This window comes from Stomoxys calcitrans, chromosome 1, assembly GCF_963082655.1.
Source record: "Stomoxys calcitrans chromosome 1, idStoCalc2.1, whole genome shotgun sequence".
Classification (NCBI taxonomy): domain Eukaryota; kingdom Metazoa; phylum Arthropoda; class Insecta; order Diptera; family Muscidae; genus Stomoxys; species Stomoxys calcitrans.
In genome coordinates, this window is record NC_081552.1 from 148,887,768 (window position 1) to 148,909,203 (window position 21,436).

At 35.8% G+C, this 21,436-nt stretch overlaps 1 protein-coding gene and 1 pseudogene across 1 annotated transcript; both read left to right on the forward strand.

Annotated features, from left to right (window-relative positions):
• LOC106094697 (heat shock protein 27-like) overlaps nucleotides 1-19,485 on the forward strand; it is a 248,805-nt pseudogene extending 229,320 nt beyond the window's left edge.
• Nucleotides 4,131-5,062, forward strand: LOC106094694 (heat shock protein 23). Its single transcript, XM_013261928.2, has one exon. It carries the CDS (start codon nucleotides 4,343-4,345, stop codon nucleotides 4,886-4,888), a length of 546 nt encoding a protein of 181 aa, XP_013117382.1. The 5' UTR covers nucleotides 4,131-4,342; the 3' UTR covers nucleotides 4,889-5,062.
• Nucleotides 19,486-21,436: the final 1,951 nt, after the last annotated feature.

The window sequence follows — 21,436 nt, forward strand, 5'->3', positions numbered from 1 at the left end:
GGGATATGAGAAGGTATTCGCTAGCCTCTACAGCTTATTGATTCCAGAATTCATTATTCTTAGCGCGGGAGATATCTTAGGAATAGAATAAATTCTTTTTATATGTTTGAAGGAAGCATTATATAATTCGTTTAATAGAATACATTATTTAACAATATTACATTACAATTTTATAGAAAATCTAATTATTCATCCTCCGAAATACATTGAATAATGTATTCTGCTAATTGTAAAAATAGCAAAAATTCTGTTTTATTTTTAAATATATTATAAGGAATTTTAAGGTTACTTTTTACGATTTCCCGAGAATTTATTCGGGAAATCGGTTTATATGGCAATTATACCCAAATATGGTTCGATTTAGGATGTAAATATTTGGCATAGATGTGAGGGCTGTAATATAAATCACATCTCAAAATTTCAGCAAAATCATGCCAAAGACACGCCTAATATTATTAAATGAAAAAGAAACACAATTTTTCTGATTTAGAAGGAAAATGCTAAATTTTAATAATTGTTTTACTTAGAAACGTTTTTTATTCTACACAATACAAAGCAAACTAAATCATGTTTGTTTTTTGACGCGACAAGAACGCAACAACAGATAATTGCAAAGTGAAAAAGAATCGTCACTCTCAAAAACAACATTCCAACTTCATTTCATTTATTATTACACTCGGTAATCAATGGCCAAGTTTTGCCAAATGGAATTAACCCCTTTATTCTTTGAGATGAACGTCAATCCTATAACGAATTATATTATGTATTCCAAATGTAATACATTCGCCATTTTCTTACTGGGTTTATATGGGGGCTAGAAACGGCTACGGAGTGATAGAGACTATACGTTACGAAAATGTTGGAGATTGGTAAAAGAAACCGGTTTGAAAATGTTCAGCCAAATCGGATAAGAATTGCTCCCTCCAGAGGCTCAATAAATCAATTCAGGAGATCGGTTTACATGGGGGCTTTATATGGATATATACCGATATAGACGGTGATCATGAATACATATAATCGGAGTTGAATATTGGTTTATGTTGTAAACGTAATGACAAAATTAATATATCACTTCACAGGGCACGGTGTGTTTAAGAAGAAAATTTAAAAATTAAAATTCAATTTAAAAGTTAAGGAGCGGAGCGAAAAAAAATCGCCGGAGCGGAAAACTTTTTGCCGGAGCGGGAGTGGAGTGGAGCGTGAAAAAGGCACCCGCTTCGGATTCTGATTTTTGTGAGATGTCACCAAACTTTGTTGAGTTTAAGAAAGGCGCTTCTAGCTTTGATGATACATTCGCGTATGTCTACCTCTCATCCTCCGTCTTTTGTTATTTTGCTGCCAAGATAGGAGAAGTTGTCAACGTCTTCAATGATGTGGTCGTTTATAGTGAGCGGTGTCAGATTTGATGTTCCTATCCTCCCTCATTTTCATTCAGTCTTCGCATAGAGACGAAACTGGAAAGCTGCACTCGCTCGAAGCGATGCACAAGGAGGCATATATCATCCGCATAGTCGATATCTCCGACAAAGTCGTTAATAGGTCGGCTCTCTTTTCCAGTGAAACGGACTGAAACTACAGCGTTCCTATATAGCTCACGATTTTTTAGGGATGCTTTTATTCAACAGAGTGCTCCACATTAAACTACGCGAAACTGTGTCAACAGCATACTCGAAGTCGATGAATAAAAGGTATAGGTGTGTATTAAGTTCTGCAGGCTGTTCAATGATTATGCGCAGGGAGTTAATGCGGTCGGCACAAGAACGTCCTGGCCGAAAACCTGCCTGTTCCTTCCTCAAAATGCTGTCAAGTGCAGGCGAAATACGCTGCAGAAGAAGACTTGCCATCTCTTTATATATTGCGTTTATCAATGAAATCCCCCTCCAGTTCTTGCACTGGGTGAGGTCATCCTACTTTGGGATTGTGACCATGTTCCCCTTCTTCCATTCCGTGGGGACAGCGTTTGTATCCCAGGCCTCCCTGATTATTGATGTGATGACTTGAGCTATGGGGTGTGCTCCATACCGCAACAGTTCAGCAGGTATATTATTAGGGCCGGCTGATTTGCCGTTTTTGAGAGAGACCAGAACGGCCTCAATTTCTTCGCAGGTGGGTGGGGCCGTAGATATATCCCTGTGTGGGTTTCGGTGCATGGGGGATTAAGAGGGTCGGGCCTTACGTCCTCGGTTGCTAGTCCTTCGGAGCTGAAGAAACTCTAATTGCTGTTAGGGTTTTGTTAATTCCGGTCCGTCCTTATCTTTTATTATTGCCGTTGGCCTTATATTGTTGACGCTCATTTGTTTAATTGACTCGTAGACACCATGTTTCCAATATTAGCTGGATTTTCGGCTTGCTCTGCCAGGGTATTAAAACATTTTCGCATATCTCTGCGAACTAGGCGCTCGAACAGCGAGGCGGAGAGGCGATATTCAGTCCTGGCCGCGATTTTAGTTACACTTGATTTTGCCCGTCCTCTGAAGTTTCGTTGCTTATCCATGTTTTTTTGGGATCGACGAGCAATGTCTATGATAGAGGTTATGACGCCCATGTATGGGTTTTATTTTGCAGCTTATTGTTGTTATTGCCCACCTTGGCATTAAAATCTCTCATAATAAGTTTAATGTCTCCTTTTGGTAGAGAGAAATGTATTTTTTTATCCATTATGTTCGAGGATGGGCTGCAAGATGCACCTATAAGGTGAGGTCATGCGAACAGCTGAGTAAAATTTTTTATTTTTGTTTTCGTTTTGTAGTAAATCTAAACGTCAAAAGCTTAATAACACAGCTGTGATCTTTTTTCTAAAACCTTTAAAAGATGTTATATTTGATCAGATATACCACCTAGAAGCAATAAAACAGTGTTGTCATGATTAAAATACAAATATTCTTGCCCCTGTTCCTTAGTGGAAAGTTCTTGGGCAAAATTTGCATTTGCAAAATACAAATATAAAACACATTTGAAGAAGAAACGTTGTAAAACAAAGTTTATTTCTAAAATCACTTTGACATTTCAATTTACGGCATTTACAACTCAAGGTTGTTTCGTTGACGCTACCTCTTAATTGTACCATGGGCTGTAAAGGACTTTATCTTTTGCGGGAATGTCGAAACTTTTGAAATAGCAAAAATATTAGCCATATTGGCGTTAAAATGGTCAGATGATTTGACATAAAAATTTGTAAATTTTGCATTTAAAATTTTTCTTAACACCTCCGCTTTATGAAAATACAAAGAAATTATCATATCTTGATGGTAAATGTTTATAAAAACTTGTAGGAAATAGAAATATCTTCTTTAAAAAACTTTGGGAATTTTTGCAAAATTCGACTTTTTGATAAAGCCGAAAAGTCAAGTTTTTGCAAAGAAAAGTCGTAAAGTCGTCATTAGCCATTCTGATAAGAGTCGAAAAATTCAAAAGTCGACTTTTCGTACCTACTAGGTATGTACCGTTGATTTGCAGAAACCTTTTGAATGTCTCGAGATAATTGTTCTCTGATATTTCTTAATTGTTAATAAAAAAATGTTCAGACGCACACATACATATGAAATCGATGTTCCTCTTGCAGCGGTGGCAATGGGTTGCATTTTTCTAGAAATGTACAAATACTGAGATTTCCAGAAACTGTGTGTGTTCCCTTAAGAGAGCAACATTAAGTCTCTTTGCTTATAAATTAAGAAACCCCAATACGCTTTATTCTCTTAATTCTCTCTTCTCTTCGCAATACAAATTTGTTTTGCCAAGAGAAAAATGTTATTGGCAGTGCAACGCTTGAGGTTAAAGAACTTGCGGGTGCATTAAAGTGGAATGAATCAGACATGTTTGTGGTTAAGGAAAAAAAAACACTCGTATCCGACCAGCTATAAACGTATGCGTGCCTATAATTGAGCACAAAAAAACATACAGCAGGCAAACAGAACATTGCAAATATGTACATACATATGTATTTAATTCTGAGTACTTACCTACCTAAATATGCACATATTTTTCAATTCTCTATACGTACTTGCATGTATATATGTATATTAGCATGCGCTTGTGCATTCACTCGGTAAATTTTACTGGAACAATCGAGGCACTACTCGAACGAACATCCATACATGCCTCATGCCACCATCCGTTTCTTATTTATCAATAAATCTACAAGTGTGAGTTTCTTTCCGAGCGAAGCGCGACCGTAGGCCAGTTGAGATATAAATACGACGAGGGATTTTTGCCATACATCAGTTATACACAAGTTATAAAACAGAAAAGACAAAGCTTAAGAGTTGAACCAAATATTTAAACAAGAACGTTACTTTTTCGTAATCCCAAACCGAATTTTAAAGACAAAAAGGAAACAGATAACATGGCACATATACCACTCTTGTTAGGCCTTGCAAATGATCTCAATCGGCTATCTTTGGCTTCATCTCCGTTCTACGAAAGTCCTTTTTATCACTGGCGACATCCTCAGGGCGTAGCTTTGGTAGGCGGGGATCCACCACAACGTCATATACAGCGGCAGCCCACAACAGGACCGGTGTCTACCACAGGCCAAGATGGGTTTCAAGTTTGCATGGACGTTCAACAATTTAAGCCAAGTGAGCTGAACGTCAAGGTGTTGGACAACTGTATTGTAGTGGAAGGAAAGCACGAGGAACGGGAAGACAATCATGGCTACATTTCAAGGAGTTTTGTTAGACGTTATGTTTTGCCAAAGGGTTACAATCCTGAAAATGTTGTGTCCACATTATCATCGGATGGCGTGCTCACAGTTAGTGTCCCAAAACCCCAAGTTGAAGATAAATCGAACGAGAGGGTCGTACAAATCCAACAAGTGGGCCCAGCCCATCTTAACGTCAAAGAGAATGTCAAAGAACAAGTCGAGGAATCGAAGAAAGAGGAAGCTTAGTCAAAAAGGACAAAATAAGAATCTTCATTTAAAAGTCTGATTTATGTTTCTAATTTACTCCATCTATAATCTATCTAGTAGCAATTCCTGACATGGCCAAAAGCCATTGCATTTAGTAGTACATATTGATACCTACCAACAATAATATAAGTTTTAAATTTGTTTCAAACAAAAGTGTTAAATAAATATTACAAAAAAAAAACAAAAGTTAAAAAAATTGTTCAACCTTATTTTTATATAAATGTTGCCCCGATTTCTGCAGTCAGCGTACCCGGTTTTCTCGAATCCTTACTTTAAATTCTGAAAGGATTTCTTATATGGTGCATGTTTTTTAGTGTGTGTCTCATACGAGTGCTAAAAGTAGCTTCCGGTATTCTGTGGGTTCGCTAAGGCTGCTACACACAATATGTATTGTCATATGTATTTTCAAAGACAACAACTCTGAAAGTTTACACATCGTGCGATACATGCATAGAAAGAAAATTCTTGATGATATTAATGATTTTGTCATTACATTTATGAATAAAAATTTTAATTACGTCCCAATGGAATCAAACATAGTTTATGAAATGTTTTCATACCATTTATGAAAACGTTAATTACATTTATGAGCATTTTTTATAACATTTAAGAAAAAATTTCATAATTTTTTTTATAATATTTATTATATTCATGAAATTCTGTTCTACAGTTTATGAAATGTTTTCATTATATTTCTATAAATAAATATAAAGAATACATTTTCAAACAATGCAGAACTATGTAGTCTCTTCGCAAATAGTGGAGCTGTATGAAAATAGAAATGTTTTCATAATAATTACTTACAGCTTTGTTCGAAGTTATGGGCAATAGCGTTTTCTCATTTAGACCAAATTCGAAGAATACCGCTGATCAGGGACCTAATTCTCGCATCCGCAATCGACTTATTACGATGGAGTTTCGCATTTTTTGGATTATGGCGTCCGTTATCGATTAATTCTATTCGAAACTTCGAACAGTAATGTGCGAGTTCTTGCCCGGAGCAATTTACCTATCCTAAATAACAAATTTTCGTCTATTTTCAAGAAACTAGGCTAAGAATAGGACATTGAAGTATTTATTTCATAAAATAAAGCTATAATTAGTATATTCACAGTTTTGCAGTTTTGGGAGCAGAATATTTTTTCAAGGAAAACGTTCTGACTTTATCCAATTGTACTTTGGCTGTTGTTCTCCTTGTGCCTGCCCGAAAAAACAAACATCAAACAGGCACCGTTGGGTGTGCTAGAGGCGACGTAATCAACATATATTTTTGTCCTCTTTCACATAAAGCAGCAATTTATAGTGTAAAAACAGAACGTTAGTTTTTTTAGTAGTAATAACTTTTTTTATCAACCACCATTTGCTTGCTATTGCTAAAATTTATACAAAATAAAATTTTGTTGAAGGGCATAATTTAATTCTACATACCAAACTTCTGTCAAACCAGCAAAAAATAAAGCTTCTAGGAACCGAACAAGGATGATCGACAGTTCGGTTTACATGGGAGCTATATCAGGTTATTGACTGATTTGGACCGTACTTGGCACATTTGTTAAAAGTCATAACAAAATACTGCATGCTCAATTTCATGCAAATCGGACAAAAATTGCGGCTTTCGGGGGCTCAAGAAGTCAAATCGAGAGATCGGCTTATATGGGAGCTATATCAGGTTATACACCGATTTAGACCATACTTGACACATTTGTTGATAGTCATAACAAAACACTATGTGCTCAATTTCAGACAAATCAGGCAAAAATTGTGGCTCAAGAAGTCAAATCGAGAGATCGGTTAGGTTATACATATCTGAATCTGAACCGATGTGGCCCATTTGCAATCCCCAACGACCTACATCGATATTTATCATCTGTGCAAAATTTCAAGCGCCTAGCTTTACGCGTTCGACCTCTATCGTGATTTCGACAGACGGACGGACGGACATGGCTTGATCGACTCAGATCGTCGGGACGATCAAGAATATATATACTTTATATGGGGTCTTAGACGAATATTTCGAGGTGTTACAATCGGAATGACAAGATTAGTATACCCCCATCCTATGGTGGTGGGTATGAAAATAAAATAACCCACGGTTGTCAACTAATAAATAGGTTGGACAACCATTGGTTTGGTAGTTACCCCTGTGGCAAATGCAAGCCAAAATTAACTGGGGCCGAATTGCCGCATACGTGAACGAGTAAAATCGTCCCAAATCTCTCTATTGTGAATTGTGTTTCACTTTATCGAACGGGAATTATTGAAATTTAAGAACGCGAATGTTTAAATCGAACATTTTTTATAAAAATTTGGACATCGAAATTTTTATATTAGTGGTACAGGATTCACTAAATACGTTTAAGCCAAGCGATCAGCCGACATACAATTTTCTTAATTTTTGGCAGTATTTGGAATTGAGGATGTCAACTTTTGCTCTTTTTACATTCATTCTTTGTTTATGTTTTCTCCTATTCGATGACATTTTCAATCGGCAAATTTGACATCCTAAACGATGTTCATGAGGCTTATCCACTTTATGTCTTTGCAAGTGACCTAACCTTCTATCATTGAATCCTGTTAGTAGTATAACACTCTTTAAATGTGAGATGAAATTTCATTCGACATGAAATCGCGCTCTTTCACGTATGCGGTAATTCGACCCCTGATCTTGAACACACAGACAACAAAAAGAACTATAAAAAACAGATCAACAAAAAACAAAAACAATATGAATTTCGCTAGAAAAATAAAAGCAAAAGCTTGGACGCTTAGTTTAATTTATTGAGATAAAATTAGTTGAACCTAAATCTAGGTACACTGATAGAAAAGTGACGATTCTTTGCCAATACCGCCTGGTATTATTTGGGTCGCGTCATTTTCAACGATTTTTAGTACCAGACAAAGGAGGCTATTATGAATTGACGGCGTCACATTTGCATTCTCGTCATCGCGCCAGAAGTGTTGTTGAGCTTTGTAATTAAAATATTGACACCATTATAAAATAATTGTTAAACAAATAAATAAAATGTTTTAATACAATTTGAGTGCGTAAAAACCTCGAAAGCGGTGCAAATTGAAATAGTACAAATTCTAAGGACATTCTACATCAACAACATGATAGTCTCTTGTGTAGAAAACGATGCTGTGTTGGTGTATTCGTATCAAAACCACTTCTGGGAATCAATGGATATGGAATCAATTACTGAATACAAAGAATTGAGATTGGTAACTATGTAACATTGATTTTTGTAATTAAAAACATAAATAATTAATATAAAATTATTTTCAATGTTTTTTGGTTCATTAGCGGGTGGAGTAATGAAGAAGGGTTTGGTACTAAACCAACAACGGTCTGATGCTAAAACCAATAACAGATTGGTATTAACACCAATGCCACTTCGGAATAAGGCTAGTACCAAACGGTACTAATAATTTTATGTTTCATCCATACCACCCGGTATTGTGTTTGTATCGCACGGAGTTGCTTTACTATCAATAGCGCATAGTACTGAAATGCTCACGTTTGGTATAAACTTGTCTCTGAATGTACTGTCTACTGGAAGGGAAAGCGGTTCTTGACCAGTCTCTCCAAAGGTTGGACTTTGCAAATTATGTATCACGTTTTTATGCTTCAATCCCTTGCACATAGAAAAAATATAGACCTAAATTTGATCGATTAAACATGGTATTGACTTATAAAAAACTTTTCAAACGAGGTGTTAATTGCTTTAATTATTTTTGACATTGAAATCCGATTTCATGGCAAGTGATTGGTAAAGAAGGCATACGTTGAATTGTTTAATTGTACGAATTAAATTGTTATTTAATAATGCAAATTGTGAGTATTTCTGCGTTCTGTTTTATGCTCTTTTACACATATGTAATGCGAAGGAGTGCGAATGAGCTAAATATTTCTCTGGTTTCTATCATAGACAGGCACATGGTGGCGTGGGAAGACAAAAAATATCAAGAAAAAATTAAAGTGTGGTTTTTATTTAACTTTCAATAAAATAAAATAATTTTTTGATTAATCATTGTTAAGTAAAAACAATATATTTTAAAAAGTGTTATGCCGAAACAGTTTAAAGCTGATCAAATTAGAGTGTGAACAAATTAAACAAGTAAAAGCGTGCAAAGTTCGGCCGGGCCGAATCTTATATACCCTCCACCATGGATCGCATTTGTCGAATTCTTTTCCCGGCAAAAGAAGATATAAAAAAAGATTTGCTCTGCTATTAGAGCGATATCAAGATATGGTCCGGTTTGGACCACAAATAAATTATATGTTGGAGACCTGTGTAAAATGTCAGACAATTCGAATAAGAATTGCGCCCTTTGGGGACTCAAGAAGTAAAATAGAGAGATCGATTTATATGGGAGCTGTATCGGGCTATAGACCGATTCAGACCATAATAAACACGTATATTGACGGTCATGAGAGAATCCGTCGTACAAAATTTCAGGCAAATCGGATAATAATTGCGACATCTAGAGGCTCAAGAAGTCAAAACCAGGTCGGTTTATATGGCAGCTATATCGACCTGGTTTTTGACTTCTTGAGCCACCACCAGATCGGTTTATATGGCAGCTATATCAGGTTATGAACCGATTAGAACCTTTTTTTGACACAGTTGTTGAAAGTAAGAATGAAATAGGTCATGCAATATTTAAGCCAAATCGGATAGGAAATGCGCCCTCTAGAAGCTCAAGAAATCAAGTCCCTAGATCTGTTTATATGACAGCAATATCAGGTTATGAACCTATTTAAACCATACTTGGCACAGTTGTTGGGTATCATAACAAAATATTACGCGCAAAAATTCATTCAAATCGGATAAGAATAGCGCCCCCTAGAGGCTCAAGAAGTCAAGACCTAAGATCGGTTTATATGACAGCTATATCAGGTTATAGACCGATTGGAACCATACTTGGCACAGTTGTTGGATATCATAAGAAAACACGTCGTGCAATATCTCATTCCAATCGGATAAGAACTGCGCACTCTAGAGGCTCAAGAAGTCAAGGCCCAAGATCGGTTTATATGATAGCTATATCAGGTTATGGACCGATTTGAGTTATACTTTGCACAGTTGTTGGATATCATAAGAAAACAAGTCGCGCAAAATTTCATTCCAATCGGATAAGAATTGCGTACTCTAGAGGCTCAAGAAGTCAAGACCCAAGATCGGTTTATATGGCAGCTATATCAGGTTATGGGACGATTTGGACCATACTTGGCACAGTTGTTGGATATCATAAGAAAACAAGTCGTGCAAAATTTCATTCGAATCGGAAAAGAATTGCGCACTCTAGAGGCTCAAGAAGTCAAGACCCAAGATCGGTTTATATAGCAGCTATATCAAAACATGGACCGATATGGCTCATTTACAATACCAACCGACCTACACTAATAAGAAGTATTTGTGCAAAATTTCAAGCGGCTAGCTTTACTCCTTCGGAAGTTAGCGTGCTTTCGACAGACAGACGGACGGACAGACAGACGGACGGATATGGCTAGATCGACATAAAATGTCGCGACGATCAAGAATATATATATAAATTATGGGGTCTCAGACGAAGATTTCGAGTAGTTACAAACAGAATGACGAAATTAGTATACGCTCCATCCTATGGTGGAGGGTATAATAAATACATTCCACACAAGACAACTTTGAGGACATGGAAGAAGGTAGACGAGATATTTATAAATATTATTTCATTTTAACATGTTATTATCCCTTTAGAGACAATATTGGCTTGGAAAACGACGCTGATGACGAAAGATAACTGCAATATTCCTTCATTTCGTGGTATTGTGAGCAAAATGCTAAGATTGGTATTTATTACGAATCACTTTAATATCTATGTTAATTATTTTGTTCATTATACTTTTTACAGACGGTATCCACGACAATGAAGAGATTTCATAAAAGAAAGGCATTTTCTCTTTCATTTAGAAAATATAAATTAAAAAATAAATATTTTAACGCAATATATTTCATGTTTTATCAGCAATTTAATCCAAAAAAAATAAAAAAAAAATTATTAATGCGAAAAATATCAATTATTTTCTTGTATTAAATTAGTAAAAATTTTATTTGAGAGAAGGGACAATTTTACAATAAACTAGTTCATTTAGTTAATAACTGTTTAAATTGGATTTTGGTGCTGTCATAAATCCAAATTACATAATTGTGAACCAATAATACAAACTCGTTAATAGGTCCGATTTCAAAGAATTTTTTAATTGAATGTACAAATTTCTTAATTGAAACATGTTTTTCATTTTTTTTTTGTGTACAGACGACAGTCAGTTCGGAATACTCCTAAAAATGTAAAGATGTGTATTAGAATGTGCAATTCTAATGAAATATCGCGTATCTTCAGGATTATTCCATATTTGAAAACTTTTTTTGGCACTTCACTGCAAAGTTAAAAACACCCAATAGCTTCAAGATGTTACGTAGAATGAATGACGCAGAGATCTTATTGTGCATGGTGTCATGTTGTGCGTTGTTGTAATGTAAAACATGCATAAAGGTATGCGTGTGGGTGCGTTTTCATTATTTCTTTTGCACACTATGAAAGCATGTGAGGAAAAATAAACAAGAAACGAGAAATAGTGGCAAAATGATGAACCTCTTCCAAGTATTAAGTAGTTTACACCAACTTGACTTTGAGAATTCCCCATCAAATTTTCATAAATGAGGCAATTTTCATTGTACACCTGCGTGGACATATTTGAGTAACATAATTTTTATATATAAGACAAAAATTATTAATATTGTGATAAGTTTCTTAACATGTATGAATCAAAGTTTCATAAAAATAATAACTTTTTTCATAAACGATCATATTCATACATTTTCTTTCATTTAGAATTTTCATAATATTTATGATTTTTTCATAGATATAATAAAAATTTTCATAATATTTATGAACAAAAGGTTATGAAACCCGATCATTACATTTATGAAGGAAAATTCTCTCTGTGTAGGTATGCGTGTGCGTTTTTTCATTCTTTTTGTTGCACACAACGAAAGCATGTAAGCAAAAATCGACAACAAACGAGAAATAATGACAAAATGCTTAACCTCTTCCAAGTATACATTAAATAGTTTACTGGGAAAATTCCCCCATCAATTTTTCATAAATGAGACAATTTTCGTTGTATACCTACATGGATATATTTCGATAATATAATTTTTATATTTATGATAAAAATTATTAATATTACGAAAATTTTATGACATTTATAAATCAAAGTTTCATAAATATAAGAACCTTTTTCATAAACAATAATATTCATACATTTTTTTTCATTACGTATTTTTATAATATTTATGATTTTTTCATTAATATAATAAAACTTTGCATAATATTTATGAACAAAAGTTTATGAAATCTGAACAATAAATTTATGAAAGAAAATTTCTCTCTGCCTCCGTCTGAGTATGGCGAGAAAAGTACGATCTGACACTGCGCGGAATCTGGACATTGAACATCCTGTTACAAAGACAAAGAAGAAAATCTGGTAACTGATGCAGATATAGTGTTGAGGGTATGGATAGAACATTTTACAAAGCTGCTAGTTTCCGACGATGGCGGCGAAGAGGATACCGCAGAACCAATCAATGATGATGGTTTAGAATGTTTACCCCCTAGTCGGAATGAGGTCCAAGTAGCAGTGACCCGACTGAATAACAACAAGGCAGCAGGAGACGACGGGTTGCCCGCTGAACTATTTTAGACCGGAGACGACACGCTGATAATGCGAATACATCAGCTTGTCTGCGCAATCTGACTAGAAGAACGCATAGCCGATGATTGAACCCCAGCATACTGTGTTCCGTGCACAAGAAAGGAGACAAGACGTACTGTGCCAACTACAGAGGGATAAGTCTCCTCCCCATCGCATACAAGATACTCTCGAGCGCATTGTGTGAAAGATTAAAACCTAAAGTCAATGAGATAATTGGGCCCTATCAATGCGGCTTTAGACCTGGTAAATCCACCATAGATCAGATATTCACACTGCGCAAAATTCTGGAAAAGACACGAGAAGGACAAATCAACACCTACCATCTCTTTGTTGACTACAAACATGCTTTCGACAGCTCCATACGTTCAAAGGTATTTCAAGCGATGACTGAGTTTGGTATCCTTGCAAAATTAATAAGACTCTGCAGGACGACACTTGCTAAAACACATTCCTCAGTAAGAATAGGAAAGAATCTCTCCGGACCATTCAATATCAATCGAGGTTTGATGTGAGGTAGATTGAATAGATATGGCACACTAATCGCAAGAGAACACATGCTACTCGCCAATGCCGACGACATCTACATCATAGGTCGGTCACCGGAAATAGTAACTGCAACCTTTGAAACAACCGAGAGAAAAGCAGTGAAAATGGATCTGACAGTAAATGGAGATAAAACGAAATGGATGGTATCAACTCCCCATACAACCGATCAGATAAAGAAAATGGAGAAAGTTGGGAACCACAACTTTGAGATAGTCAGCAACTTTATCTACCTGAGCACCGACGTAACCGAACGAATCACACCAGTTTTGAAATAAAGCGAAGAATAATACTGCCATAACATACATACTGCTACTTTGGATTAAGTAGGCAGTTTAGGAACAAGGTCACCTCTCGACAGATAAAGATTACACTATACAAGACACTGGTGTTGTTATATGGTTCTGAAGCATGGGTACTTGTGAAAGCAGATGAGGCAGTGCTTGGAGTGTTTGAGAGAAAGATTCTTCGTAAAACATATGGAATAGAATGGAGAATATAGGCGTCGTATGAACCACAAGCTGTATGACGACGATATCACAGTTGCACGTATGAAAATACAACGGCAGTGTTGGCTAGGTCATGTTGTCAAAATGGATGAAGAAGCTCCCGAGAGGAAGTCTTTTGAAGGCAAACACGGTGGTATACGCAAACTGAGTGGACGCAACCTGTGGACGCGCCTGTGTGGTTCTTCCAGCCTGTGTGGTGCTCACAGTTATTCCGTGCCGGGACTTTTTAAACCATGATTATCTTTTGTTTTATTGCTGTCTTTGTTCACACGAATTTGGCATATTAGCAAAGGGATATGCCAACTTCCTGTAAAGTGTATAATGGGGAAAATAATTAAATTGAATAATTACTGTGTTTTATTTTAGTACGGGATAGATAAGCCGGGAAGGGCAAATATAAAACGCAACAAAAAATTCCATTGCAAGTCTGTTTGTTTGCTATGATGTGGTAACGCCATTTGCCAAGCTGTCGAAACAATACGAGAAAAAAAGTGCAATTATTTGTAATATTTATAACTTAATGGACATAGCAGTCCCACACTTATTTGTGAAAACATATCATGGCAATCCTGACAACAGATGTTCTACATAAGCTTGCACTGGTGATTTATCCAGAACTTCGTCGTCCTGAATAGACGTCATTTTCATACAATTTTCATTGCACTACACTATATAGTACCAAAATAAAACACGGCTAATATTGAACTATATCGTAACGGATACCAGCTTTAGCATTTCGCTTATAATTGCTGTGTTTTAGTTCAGCGTTGGATAGGAAGCCGTGAAGGGCAAAAATCAAACTCAAAAATGTTTTTAGTGCAAGTCTGTTCGTTTGCCGTGAGGTGGTAACGCCATTTGCCAACCTGTCAAAACAATACAAGGAAAACAGTGAATATACAGTCGAACTTCTCTATAACGAAATTTTCTATAGCGAATTGTTCTCTATTACGAATAAAAATTGAAAACACAACCTTTTCCAGCCATATTCACCTTTTTATAACGAACTTCTCTATAAAGAATACTTCATACATCTTTAAAATTGTTTTTAAAGCGCAAGTAGAAATTTTCACACAAAATTATCTCGCTAAGACGAATCTTTTGGCAAACTTTTTTTTAATGAAGTTTATACAAAACGAAACTCATTACAAAACGAAACTCATTCAATGTTTATCAGACACAAAATAAAAATTCTGTAAAATACGTTACATTTGTATTGACTACTATGCCTAGTTTCTCGTATACCCAGCAAAGCTTTGTGTTTGCTTTGCGTGTTCAAAAACAAACAAAATAGTGGTGTATAAAATAATTTTTGTAGTGGCTGACTACCGATGGGAAAGTTACGAACAAAACAAGGAAAAATATCAGCTTAAAATAAGTTGTGTAATGATAGGACAACAGATAAAACAATGGCAAAACTTTAAGTTTTAGCTATTGAAAAATGGTGTCATCTTGTATCTGAACTTGACGAAAGCTCTAAAATAAGAAAGAATATCGGCTAGAACACTCCCAAATATTAAAAAAAAAACAGAAACGCCATCCGCGATTAACTGTATCCATCTAATTTTAGAACGTTAGGATGCCTGAGTATTCTGATGGCTTATAGTGGGAGAACGGGTAGAAAGTTAACGGGATTATGTGCAATTTTTGTCCGAGCGCCTCTCAACAGACGACTAAAATTGGTCGCCTCGGCATTTCGAAATATTTTTAGGGCTGACATATCTTAATTTGTAGTTTGATTTTCGCTAGAAAGTGCTCAAAAATATCAATTAATATCTCAATCAAAATCTACAATATCTCCTCATGTCTTGGGGATTTTCGACTTTTAACATTTTGAAATTTTGCCGAGACAGGCTTCCTCAAAAGGTTTTGCACCAAACAATATTTGTAGCCTCCTCCATAACCAATTAACAAAGATAGACGATTTTGAAACAACCTTTTTGTTTTTTTAAGACAGTTGAAAATTTTTGTTTTCAGAAAATTGAAAATCGGACCACAAATGAAGACTTGATTAACGTGCTTGCCAAAAGGTGCATGCCTTCAAATTTTGGGCATATACTCGTTAACGCCTCAGCTATAACCATTCAAAATTTCAAAAAGTTATCTCTATCTGGTCTCAAACGGCAGATTTTTGGCTATTTTTTCGTTTCTATCCCACTGTGTGTTTGTTTATTTTTGCACTTTGGTCAAATTAAGATCAATTTTGTTCAGTTTCTCTATAAGCTTTGATTCTAGTAGCTCTTGGTAGGAGCTAATTCTGGTATTAGTTTATATCACCTATCTATGACAAGTCCAACACAGTGGGCCATTATGTGAAATTCAAATATAACATTTGGGGCCAAGTTTCTCCGATCTGAAATATAATTTGAATATGGGGACTACTGATTCTAAAAGCCCTTGGTAGGAGCTAATTCTGGTATTAGTTTGTATCACCTATCTATGACCATTCCAACACAGTGGGCCATTATGTGAAATTCAAACATAACATTTGGGCCAAATTTCTCCGGTCTGAAGTAGCTCTTGGTAGGAGATACTTCTGGTATTAGTTTGTATCACCTATCTATGACCAGTTCAGCACCAATTTTCTCCAAGTCCAAGTTTCTCCGATCTGAAATATAGTTTGAATATGGGGACTATTGATTCTAGTAGCTCAACTCCTGGTATTAGTTTGTATCACCTATCTATGACTAGTCCAGCATAGTGGGGCATTATGTTAAATTCAAATATAAATATAGGGGCCAAATTTCTCCGATCTGAAATATAATGTGAATATCGGGACTACTGATTTTAGTAGCTCTTGATAGGAGCTAATTCTGGTGTTAGTTTATATCACCTATCTATAATGAGTTCGCTATTTAATTTTTTGGCATAGAGGTTGGAGGGTTTGGTAATTATTAAGCATTTTATAGTTGTAGATAAATTCTTTAGCAAGTGATTTAAGGTGAGACATTGCTAAAAATTATTTTTTTTTTTATAAAATAGGAAATCAGTTAACAATGCTCTGTTAATCACTTAACATAGCTCTGCTAAAATGTCAGGTTTGTGTCTTGGCTAAGATATTTTCTCGCTTATCACGAAAAGGTGCTGCTCGGTAGTTGTGTTTCTGTCAATCAATATTAGGAAGCCTAATTTTTATATGGATAATTTATTATTCGAACACAATACTACACACATAAATACCTTATCTTGTTTTTATAATCTTCTCCATCTCCGGGCACGTTTCGATTATTATAGTGTTTCATAAAAGTAACCGTGAATATGAAAGCCTTAGGAGATACACCACACCAACCACGATTTGACGCGTTTCGACCACTTAGTAAGGGGGTCATATTCAGAAATCCTTAGGCGTGAGGGCTTCAAAGGTCGTATATTGCTGGGTCGAAGAAATTGCGAGAGAACCTCTATTAAATGCATACAACACACTAACTAATCCCGACACTTTGTCCTACTAGCTGCGTCACTTCTCCAATGGATGTGTGTTTGTCTTATTGCAGCGTGAATTTTCTATTTCACATCCTACAATTTTTCCCCGGTTATACACATGATTCTGGGCACCGTTTAAAAGTAGTGTTGATGGCTCAGAACGCTTAGACGACGACGAATATTCATGGTTGCCGGGACGACGCGGGTTCAATCCACGGGTTGGCTCAGTCGAATTCTTCAATTTCTTTTTTTATTTGCCCGTTAGCGCGAAGGTGATTTTTTCTAATGAGATGAGTTTAGTGATCGGAAATTTTGACGGAAGACATTGAATACAAGGATAATTTTTTGGTAGCTATGTCCAAATATGAACTGATATGGACCATTTTGCCTCACCACCGTCCTACCTTTAGACGAATTGGTTTATTTATTCAAAAGCTATGGATATGGCTATGGATATGGATAAAGTTTGCGAAAACCCAATCATTTTATACCCTACACCACCACTGTGGTGTGCGGTACAAATATACCGATCGACTCAAAATCACTTTTTTATTCGATTACGTCTATCGTGCTGTCCGTTTGTGAGTCCACGTATGTATTCTTGTAAACAAGGTACCAATTATTGTCAAATTGTCACGAAATGTTGCACACATGTATGATATATGAAAGATATAGCGTCCATATATGTATGTACGCATCACCAGATTTGCACTTATAAGGTCATGGATTGGTTTGTCGCCGACCTGAATACCTCTGCAAAATTTCTTCCAAATCAATTTAGATTTGAATACAGCTCCTTTATATATTTTTGTATAACCCGATCTGCGACAAGTACCACCCAAGCATTTTTCTGATCTTATGACCGGTTGCAATCAAAAGTGTTCCCATCGCCACTTTTAGATTTCTTCTATCTCCTAAAGCTTTCGAGGCAAATATTGAGTGGCCAATTTTTCCATATTCATCATTCTTCCTTTGTCTACCTCTAGAAAACTACCGAAATCATAAAATCACTTTTTTTTGTCTACTTCTAGAAAACTATCGAAGAAATTGAATGGTCATACCTTTGAAAAGACCATTTTACAATCATGCATAAACGTTTCGTTCGTTTTTTATTCGTTTATTTACTTACATAGTGCATGTTACCCGGCAGGCCTCTTTCGAAAAACATTACTCATATATGAGTATAGATAAGTGTAATGCAGAGTGTAAGCAGATTCATTCTATTTGATGGTGTTGGTTGAAAATGAGAGCAGTAAAACGAACAAAATTATATTGTGAGAGAGTCATACACATGCGCGCGGAACAGTTTTGCTTTTACATTTTGAGTGGACATGAGGACAAGAGTGAGAAAGAGCGGTTTACTAGACATTTATTCACATTTTGCTTTCGCTCTCACAATGCTACAAATTTCTAGAAAAGTCTTCTCTTTTGTTTCTAAAAAATTCTCTAAGTTTGGAGGTATTTCTTGCTCTGCTTCATGTTTATATAGGACTATATCTCGATATTACTGCTCGAAACCGTTTATTTTGCAAAAATTTAAATTTAAAAGTTTTTTTTTTTTTTTGACGCCAGAATGAAGAGCGAAAATGTCTCTTATACCATTATTCAATGACTTTGATGTCTCCAACGATGTGGAACAATTCTTGGAGGCACCATTTGGTCTGGGAATTTATCCCGCTGACATATTCCATTCTCGTCCACGCCAGCATTCTCTGGTTCTACAACCACGTAAACGTTACTGTCCTCACCTTGTATCCAGATGCAGTCCTAGCAAGGATTGGAAATCAGAGAAATCGGAATTATTGGCAACTGTTGACAAAAATGGATTCCAAGTACGCATTGATGTCTCTCAATTTACGCCGAACGAGTTTTCAGTAAAAACTGTGGATAAGACTGTTGTGGTTGAAGGAAAGCATGAGAAGAGGGAAGATGAGAATGGTTTTATTCAAAGGCACTTCGTACGCAAATACACACTACCTAAAGGCTTCGATCCCAAAGATGTTGTTTCGACCATATCCTCAAAAACAACACCCCACATCCACTTAATAAGAACAAAAATAGCAACGAACGTCTAATACAGATTCAACAGACCGGTCCCGCTATTTGAGCATCAAACAACCAGAACAGAACAATACATACGATGCGCTCAACGGCGCTCCGGAAGAAATGGAATTAAAATAATACCAAATAATAACCCTTATAAATAATTCCATTTACTTACCATGTCAGACTGCTAAGATTAAGCTTGTTTATTGTTCATAAGATTTTAAGTCAATAAATTATTCTACAATCCTCTACAGAAAATGTTTTATACAAATCTCTACTGCCAAATCGGACCCATTTGGCGCATTCAGATGAAAAGGTTTCATTTTGTTTTCTTGGGAATTATACATACATATATCATATTTGGGCCTGTTATGGATTTCATATTTCACTAAAAAACAATTTGCTATTTCCACGCAAAGGCCGATAATTGTATTTCATGTTTTTCACTACAACTTTTTTTTGTAAAGTTTAAAAAAGTGATCGTGAAAAATTCATATTCATTTTTCCCTTTAAGGTTGGTACTATATTCGGTTTTCGCGGTGGAACTCCATATAAAAAAAAATATTGATGAAGTGTTTGTTTCGCGGTTAACTTGTTTTTTATCTAGGGAAAATTTACATTTCACGACGCCGAAGAAGAGCACAATTACAGTTGCTGCGCAACAAGTCCGTTTCTTATGTGAAATAACCGCGATCGCCAAAATTCTAATTGTAACGAAGTGTTTGTTAGTGTTAGTGAACTTGCTTACTTGGGGTGGAAAACAATTTGTTATGTGTGGATGCATAGATAAGATAGAATTTGTATATAAACATAAATAAATAAACTTCTAAAATAAATAAAAATGTTCCTTTCATAGCAAGCTATTGCAATAAATCTGTACGAAGTAATGGTGATTGTGAAAGCTAGTGTTTTGCTTTTGGTCTTGCAATCATGACATAATTACCAGGTGGTATACCGTAAACAGCTGAGTACAATTTTTTCTTGCGAAGTGCACTATCTGTCAACTAGTTTTGGTTGTGTGTGAATATTATAGTTAAGAACCATACACACAAATAACGAAGAATGGCGCGAACTAGTAACATACACAAAATCAGAGTTGCCCTAATCACTGATTTTGACAGATAGTGTACTCAATACTTTGTTGTTGAGCAACTGTCACTACCTGTAACTGAATATATCTTGCTTAGTACCAGCCTTTAAAAACAACTTGTTATTCACCCTTATTCCCGTCGTCGAATGCGAAAATCGACTGCAATCGTGGCATTCTGTAATTATTCGCCTTCGACATTTTGATGTTAGAAAAATATTGTGGTAACTGAAAAAAAATATATATATAAAGTAGGTTCTATACACTTTCGCCTAACAGGCGAGATGTAGTTTAGAATGCAATTAACTTTTATATCGATCGTCTTTGACAGTCGAATTCGACTTATGTGGTACCAAAAATGTATACGAATTTTCGTCATCGACAACCAAAATACCGTTTTGTAAAAATTTCGACATTCGACTTTCGACTTCGCCATCGCCAACCGGCATAAGGGGGATTATTACGTAAACCAAAACTAAATCTTTATGTTGCAAAACTTTTTTGGTTATTTGAAATCTTATGAAAATTTCTAATATTTTTGAAGGAGCGGGAGCAACATTTTTAGAATGCGGAGCAGGAGCGTTTCCCATTCTCAAAAACCGCGTCACTCCGACAAAATAAGAAACACTTAAATGCATAGGGGCGTGGCATGGAAAACAATTAAGGATTTTGCACGGAATTCCTAACATAGATTTTCTTTTTGGAGTTTACTCTTTTAGTATGTGGACCGCACAACAAGCCGATTACTGGCTTAGGTGTATGTCCATAGTGGTGTGGGCAGATTAATACCTTTACCTAAATACATATTTTTATACCCTCTACCATAGAATGGAGGTATACTAATTCCGTTTTTAACTCCTCGAAATATTGATCTGAGATTGATTGATTTAGCCATGTCCGTCTCTATGTAAAGCTAGGCACTTGAAATTTTGCACAAATACTTCCAATTAGTGTAGGTCGGTTGGGATAGTAAATGGGTCAAATTGGTCTATGTTTCGATATAGCTCCCATATAAACTAATCGTCTTGAGCCTCTAGAGGGTGCAATTACTATCCGAATTGGCTGAAATTCGGTTTCGACTTCCAAGCACCATGATAAGTATGGTCAACATAAGTCCCATTTTTGTTATTGTTTCTATATAATTGAAAAAGTCATTCAAAGAA

Bases quoted from the DNA above. Each gene is read 5' to 3' on its own strand.
- LOC106094694 (XM_013261928.2), top strand. From the start codon at position 4,343: ATGGCACATATACCACTCTTGTTAGGCCTTGCAAATGATCTCAATCGG.